General features: G+C 44.5%; 1 protein-coding gene across 1 annotated transcript in view; it reads left to right on the top strand.

The window, feature by feature from the left end:
- The first annotated feature begins 1,841 nt into the window (after nt 1–1,841).
- HDGFL3 (HDGF like 3) overlaps nt 1,842–8,324 on the top strand; it is a 407,249-nt gene continuing 400,766 nt past the window's right edge. The window contains exon 1 of the mRNA XM_069222565.1: nt 1,842–2,302. Coding sequence (XP_069078666.1) covers nt 2,219–2,302 — 84 coding nt within the window. The 5' untranslated portion in view covers nt 1,842–2,218. The remainder of the gene's footprint in view (nt 2,303–8,324) is intronic.

The following is an 8,324-nucleotide window of genomic DNA, read 5'->3' as shown; positions in this document are numbered from 1 at the left end:
GTTAAACGTGCAGCTTTAAAAACTCTCAGCTGCTCTTTCATTAAGGGGTGACTGGGCCTGCAGCTCTTTTTCCCTTTATTAAGGTGCCGCCTCTGCAAGACATTAAACAAAAAAATCAGCCTTCTGTTCCTTAAGCAAAGAATGTAACATTACTGTTTTTTCTTACGAGTGTTACACTCTTTGCTTAAAGGTGCAGCTTCCACCAGCAAAAGGTTTTACCTGGGCATGTCAGGGTGCTCTCTTCAACATCCCTAAATGACCCAGGGACATGTAGTTAAACTCCATGAAGAAATAGGGAAGGGAAACAGTCCAGCACAATAGTAGAGTCATGGGTGCAGGCCGTAACAGCTCAGCGTCTTCCTGATAACATCAGACATTTCCATCAGCATAAAAAAGCCTATTGACTCCCCTTCCTGGTGTCGTTATGGAAGGTGGTCATAGAAAACAGTTGATGTGGTAAGTTTCAAGGCTGCTGTCAGAGGGAAATGAGAAGGCAAAGAGTTATTTTTCTATTTGTAAAGAAACCTTTCAGAGAAGAAATAATTAAAGGTTAATTTTAATTTGACTTAACTTACAGTGAAATTTTCCACTCTGCATGTTAACCCCTACAATTGTCATGTAACTACATGAGTAAAGACAAATTGAAAAACCTCTAAAGACAGGGGTTGAAAACAGTCCCTGGCTTTTGATTCCCACCCATGTTCTCACTAATCCCCCAAAATTAAGAATAGAGCATTAACTAATGATGTAAAATAGGTGAGAGAAAGAGCTGCTCATCGAGTGACTGAACTGCACATCACGAAACCAGAAACCCTGTCCCCAATACCGTCTTACCCGCATGACCGAATTGTGTGCTCTTAGACAATTATTGTATTTTGTCATCCCTCCTTTCTTCTTCATTGTGCTGTACAAAAACCTCGTCTTTACTACAGTGTTGCTCCATGTATATTAAAAACATATGCCACATTTTGGCTGCGCATGACAGCTGACTTGCCTGTTGGTTCACTACTGGTGTTGTCATTGGTGGGGAGGAAGGGGCATGAATATATTTTTTTAAACTATCACTTCTAATAAATGCCTCTCAATGTACTGATATAATCTAAAATACTAAGGTGAAATGCTTCCCTTTTGTTAAAGAAATACACTTGCTTGAACTTTCAAGAGACTGTAACATATTTTTATATGACGTTTGTTGCAGGATTTACTTGCCAAACAGTTTTCTAGCTGTGCAGAGGCCCTTGGAGTAAAGCCAAAGCATTTGATTTTCTCTGCCTTGGCTCATCCTTTTAGTTTGTTGACTTACCCATCTCTTCTTCATAGTACGGAGAAGTCAGCGCTCTCATTCAGCCATATTTGCAGCAATACTTGCCACCGTTTTTGGAAAGTGTTCTTAGGGATAATGAACCACAAGCAGTCCTAAGGTGTGACTATTTTGTCACACCATTATAGTAATTTTTCCTTAGGGTCCCTTCCGAATTTTTCGGTTTTATACCTATTTGTGTGAAAACTGTGCTATAAAATGTGCTATTTGGGGCCATATATAAGCATATTGTAGGTTTTTATGTGTGGGGGAGGGGGTTAGAACTGCCTCCTCCATAGGCTGCAAGTTAGACCTTCCATTTCCGGAGTTTTGCAGCAGTTTCAAGATATTTTAGAACTTCTCATTGCCCCAAAAGGCGTATTTCTGATACTTCCATCTTATAGTGGCCTCCATAGCTTCGTTTTACTCACAACAGAGCGTCATCCTATAAGAATGGCAATCTATGTACCACTGAAATGATCACGCCGGAAAAAAACATGTTTTCTGTCGCTGCCTGAAGAAGATTTGAATAGCAAGCGGCATTCCTACTGTTAGCCATGCCTCGGTCGCTGCCTATTAGGCGGCCAGAAGACCACAACGACACGTATCTTTAACGCACACATACGTGTGCAGGTGACGGTTTTATTTTTTCACGCACCATTGTCGACGGAGCATCCGGGCTGAGGGAAGGACGCGCAGGTGGATTTATTTTTTCACAGTGTGACAGGCGCAGCCCTCGGTGGCAGCGTCAGCCGCTGTTTGTTTGCCAGCCCGGGGCTGGTTATTCCGTCATCGCTCACTCTGGCCCAACGGAAGACTGTCAGACCGGGAGAGCGAGCGGACTGCTTCTCCGTCGCTAGCCTTCCTGTGATTGGCTATTGCTGCGGTGAGGTAGGGTTCCGGTGTTTACAGGGAGACATGGCGCGCCCGCGGCCCCGAGACTACAAGTCTGGAGACCTGGTGTTCGCCAAGATGAAGGGCTACCCCCACTGGCCTGCCAGGGTGAGTACAGAGGCTGGTGGTGCTTGTGGTGCAGGCAGGAGGGATGGAAGGGGGCGACGCAGCGGTCCAGTGGCAGGCTCTAAGATGAGACGCAGCTTTTTCTGTTCTCGCCTACGGAGCACAGCATTCCCCCAGTTCACAGTTTTCTATCCGTCATCTTCACCAGAACGCCTCTATGCGCACTGTTTTTGTCCCAGTCAAGTAACTGCAGTGCTACTTCAGGAAGAGGGCCACACCCATCCACAATTGGGGAAGGCCTGCAAGGATGGGCAGCAGATCTCCTTCTACAGGCAGGGAGGCCAAACCCACCCTTCCAGTCTGCATCTTCTAAAGACAGACACCCTTATGCCTCCCCGATCAAAAAACTTCGTTCTCAACCACGAACCACTGATGCTTCTGCCATGCAGGGAAACAGACACTCCTCTCATGTTGGGACCCAGTTCACCCCACCCCCTCATCCCACCTAGGCGACTCAGCCAACCCTCTCCCGGAAAGTGGACCATGATTAGAAGATAACACCACTCTACAGCCAGAACACTGTAACCTAGAGGTCTTGAAACTGGGTGGCGCGCCCGCCTGGGGAACCTTACTTGATCCAAGGAGGGGCGCCAGGATCTGACCGAGAGAACCATCATGCTGATAACAGTGCTTTGCTTTAAGTGAAAACAAATGAGCAGAAGTTAGCCATTACGTAATGGGCCAGCACTTAAATTTTTTGTCATTCACACGCTGGCTTGGAGTAGGTGTCAAACGGGATGACTCTAAATAATCCTCAGACCTCCCCCCACCAAATTTCTGACAAAGAATCACACTGTCTATACGTTTAAACTTTAGTAAGACTTGGCTGCCCAGGATAGGATCTTTGGCAATCATGTATTTGATTGCATTTTTAAATGAGATAACAGAACTTAAGTGCAATGTTTAAATATGTTTAGACATAGTTAAACGTTGTAAATGTTATAGCATCATTGTGAAAGAATATTTTCATTATGGGGAAGGCCCAATTATTTTTTTTCCCACGGGGTGGGGGAATTTGAAGGGGGAACACAACATTAAAAAGTTTGAGGACCACTGCATAACCTGCCCCTTGTAATTCGACAACCCCCTCACCGCTGTCGGGGAAATTACTTTTTGTAGGTGGGAAAGGACAACCTTCCCCTCCTTGAAACCAGGCAGAGAAGCAGATGTACCAGGTTAACCAGTTTTCCATCCCACCAGACACTGTCACCTGTGTTTCTCCAGATAGGGAACCTGCTATTATTCCTAGACACAAATGAATTCCGCATGGAGGTTTGGGTAAAACATTCCCTTTTTTTCAAGGAACACACACCTGAAGCCAGATAACCAGGCAGGCCCAGCTGCAGGATTCTGCATCTGAGAGAGCTATGAAGAAACTTGGGTGGGCCATGAAGATACATGAGCAAACTCCAGAAGCAGGCAAAAATCACCAACATTTGCGAAGATCTGCTATTTACACTGACAAATCTGTCCAATATGGATCTAAGAGGCGAAAAAAAAAAAAAGCAGATTTAGTAATGGTGAATCTAGTGGGTCGACTTGTGGCCACGCATGGGACCCATTTTGCTCTCTGACTTTAAACTACCTTGTTTTCTCTGTCTTTAGCTGTAGGATGTGCCCCATCAGCCGTTCACAAACCCCATTGGTAATGAATTATCCTTAATCATCAATTGATTAAAAATTGCGTCTCTACTTGGCAGAGGTGTGCACCCTGTCCAAGAGAGGACCACAATCCTAGTCAGGTAAGTCACAACACATCTTAAGTTATCCTGTGCTCATCCCCCCCCCGTAGTGAAGATGCAGACTCTTTCGGGCCAGAATAGTGATTAATTAAATCTTCTGGTATTGAAGTTCGTCTGTCTCACCACTCCACTATTCATTAATCATTGAAGTGTTGTGATTTCTGTTGGCCAGGTATAAATATTTGAGTCGTTTTTACTTCTGGAAGCAACATTTGTAGGATATTCAAATTTGACACTGTGTCCTGAGGATGGTCTTGTGGACTATTGTTGCCTATTGGAGGATTGGAGATCGAAATGTTGACAGTATACCCTCCATTACTGAACTGATCTCATGAAGTGCAGAGGTCCACCTTTAACTCTTGGAATGATATTTGACTGGATTGTGACAGTCCTGTCATATTTGAAAGTCAGGAGGGTTGTGTTCTCCTGCTATTCCCCAGGTAAATTGTAAGGGGGACAAGAGGGGTCGCCAGTGCGTCTACATATGTGTGAAACCCATTGATTGATGTTTTGATTTTTGTTGCTTTGATAACTATACCTTTAATTGATGCTTTGATATGTATTGTTTTGATAACCATAAATATTGGCTGATGCAAATATAAAACAATTCATTCTTTGATGTAATCTAAATACTTGTCTTTTATTTATTCATGTATGGAATTGGCTCATGGACCATTGGTAGATTGATGGTTGTCATAACTTGTTTAGTTTTGGTCATGAAATAATTCCTCCAGGAACACCTTCTGTTTACTCATCTGTATTGCCCAATTCCTTGGGGAAAATTGGATTGCTCTGTAATTTATAGTATTTTCTGAAAATGGCATTTCTGAAATTGTAATGTAGAAGCCAACTTCACCAGTAAGTAGGATTTCTCACAACCATTCCAAATGTGACAAGTCTATTCCTCTCCGATCAGAAATTACTACTGAAAAGCATATAAGGGTATCTCTAATGCTGGCCTATGAGAGGAGCAGTCTTCACAGTAGTGAAAATGACTTTTGGGAGTTTTTCACTACCAGGACATGTTAAACTTATAATTACATTTCCTGCCTTTTACTTACATAGCACCCTGCCCTATGGGTTTCTTAGGGCCTACCTTAGGGAGTGACTTAAATGGAAGAAAAGGGGAGTTTAAGACTTGGCAAGTAGTTTTAAATGCCAAGTCGAAGTGGCAGCAACACTGCACATACAGGGCTAGCAGTGGCAGACCTGAGACATGGTTAAGGGGCTACTTATGTGGGTGGCACAATCAGTGCTGACGGCCCACTAGTAGCATTTAATTTACAGGCCCTGGCACATCTAGTGCGCTAGGGACTGATTAGTAAATGAAATATGCCAATTGGGTATGAGCCAATTTTACCATGTTTAGGGGAGAGAGCGCAAGCACTTTAGCACTGGTCAGCAGTGGTAAAGTTTGCAGAGTCCTAAAACCAGCAAAAAGGAGATCAGAAAAATGGAGGGAGAAAGGCAAAAAGTTGGAGGAAGACCACTCTAAGGTTGTCAGGTCTAACACTTTCTGCACCTCTCCTAGTGGGCTACTATGTAGGACCCTGTCCTACAGTGCACACTTGTGGTTTGGGGTTGGCTGAGGTGTCTTCTAAAGTGCAGAGTTTTCATGTCGTGCATGAGCACCCTGAGAGTGTGCTTCAGATGTGTCACACCAGAATGTAAACAAAACCCCCACTAAAACCTGTATACCAAAAAGTGCCAATCAAGTTCATTTGCATTGTTTTTTTAGGATCAAATATTTTTTATTATTGTTTTATAGAAAAGCAAAACATACAAAACATCGCACAGCACAGGGCCGAAATGGTATACATCAGCACAATGACACATCATAGTTTCATACAGAGGGTCCTCTCCTAAATCCCCAAATCATGCTGATATGGACCTCCGAAGGGCCCCCTCTTTACTGAGTCATATGCTGATGACAATAATCAAAAGACCTAAACAATTCAGCCTGCTATTAGGAACCACACAAACATAAATAAAACAACAAAAAAACATTACAACAGTACCTCCCAAAGAGATCGTGTCGTCCATCTGTCTCTCCCCACTCTGACCCCATAATATCAATCGCCTTTCCCCACCGTCACCCCCTCTCGCGCCCCCTCTTATAATTCAGATCAACCTCAAAACTCTTAGATAGGTCGGGCATGTCAACTCGGTAAATTCTACAGAGAGAAGCCGAAACAAAAGGCTTCCACAGTGCACCCAAGTCTTCTGCCCGCTGCTGGGCGGCCAACGTAAGTTTCTCCATTGCGAGGAGAAACCAGAGCTTCTGAAGCCATGCAACCCGAGTTGGAACTCTATCTGTTCCCCAGAGCGCTAGAATCAATTGCAGCGCTGCATTGAGCGCCAGCGCTATCTGCCTCACCTTTAGAGATCTTAACGGGAAAGTAAGGGTGATTAGGCAGCCCCAGTAGGATATATGATGGGAATCTCGGAAGCGTGACCTGGAATGCCTCATCTATCTCATCTATAATATTTCCCCAATAACGATGTAACTTGGGGCAGTGCCAAAGCAAGTGTACCAGTGTGCCCGTAGCTCCACAGCCTCTCCAGCAAAGGTCCGTCCTAGCCTGATCCCATGCATGCACTCGCGCCGGGCTATAGTACCAGTAAGAGGCGATCTTATATGATATCTCTGTCCCTGCCGCGCTGTAGGCTGTATGGTGTGTTCTATAAAATATGCTGTCCCATTCCTCGTCCGAGAGATCCCTCTCCAGCTCCTTCTCCCACCTCAGCTGGCCCTTTGACTTCGGCGGACGGCTCGCTCCTTGTAGAAGGTGATATATCTCCGAGATAATTCTCTTATTCTTCTTTAAGAACAACCATTTCTCAAATAACGTGAGAGGCCTATCTATCAACGCTCGGTTCGCCGGCAAGAGAGCCCAATGCCGAACCTGGTAATACATTAGCCTGTCCGCCTCAACTAAGTCATAGGCCTCTCTCATCTGATCAAAGGACAATAATATAAAAACACATAGAATGTATATTATTACAGTTTATTAAATAATAACTTTCAAAGTTTTTCAAGAACGGATTGTTATGAGAAAGAAGGTGGTTGCAAACTCAGAGTCTGAAACAGAGAAGATATAGAATGTGTGACAAAAAATATGAGACGCTGCAGCAAGGTTAAGAAGAGATTTACAGTCTAAGTGGTATTTTGGGTGTCTTGTCCTATTCCCCTTTCCATGGGCGTTTTTCTAGCCAACATGGGATTACATGTTTGCTTGATAGTGGGTTTGGGCCCCTGTTGGATTCAGACTGCAAGATTAGTGCTTTGCTTTCTGGCACTAGCAGAGCAAAAGCCTTTGCTGTGATGGTATATTTTGTGTGATCATTGATTCAGGTAAACATTTAATTAGATCAGTATGTTTCCTTTTAAATAGCTGTATGTAGTTGTAGAAAGCAAGAGGAATTTGCCAACAACCATTAGTATAGTGCTGCCTAATTTGTTTACCCATTATCTTTAATCTGTAGCTGTCTGTCGGAAACCTTATGCCACACACATATGCAAGCATACATACATACCTACATACATACCTCCATACACTACAAGAAGAGTGCGCTTTTGGTCAGCCCTTAAAGCCATTTGCTGTTGACAATTTTTTTTATAGGTTGGCATTGACTGGGTAGGCTAAATTCAAGGCATTTTGTAGAAGGTTACATGGGACTTTAACCCCTTCTGTGCCCAGGACGTAATGGTTACGTCCTGAGGCACAGTGCTGCTGTGCCCAGGACGTAACCATTATGTCCTGTGCACAGAGCCCAGAGGGAGCGCTAGCGCTCCCTCTGTGGGGTTCCCCCCCAACCCCCCCCCTGTGACGTCAGCATGCGAGCGTGCGCTGATTAGTCACAGGGTCTCCCCCATCGCGCTGGAAGCAAAGCTTCCAGCTCGATTGAAAGAGAAATGCTTTTGCATTTCTCTTTCAATCCCATGGGGGAGGCCCCGAGAGGCTTCAAAGGGAAGGAAATGTATTTCCTTCCCTTTGAAGTCTCTCACAGGTTTCAAAAGCCGGATTGCTTGCAATCCGGCTTTTGAAACCCCACTAGACACCAGGGATTTTTTTTTTCTCAATGATATTGTCAAAAGGGAGCGACCCCTTGGGCAAGGGTCGCTCCCAGGGGGGGCATTTTTTTAGGAAGGCCTTTTTTGCCCCCCCTGGGGGCAGATTGGCCTATTATTAGGCCGATCTGCCCCCAGGGGGGGCAGAAACCTCTAGGCACCAGGGACCTTTTTTTGTTTTTGTGATGTT

The sequence above is a fragment of the Pleurodeles waltl genome, chromosome 3_1 (genome assembly GCF_031143425.1).
Source record: "Pleurodeles waltl isolate 20211129_DDA chromosome 3_1, aPleWal1.hap1.20221129, whole genome shotgun sequence".
Classification (NCBI taxonomy): Eukaryota; Metazoa; Chordata; class Amphibia; order Caudata; family Salamandridae; genus Pleurodeles; species Pleurodeles waltl.
Note: the sequence above shows the minus strand (reverse complement) of the source record. Positions and strands in the feature narration are given on the sequence as shown.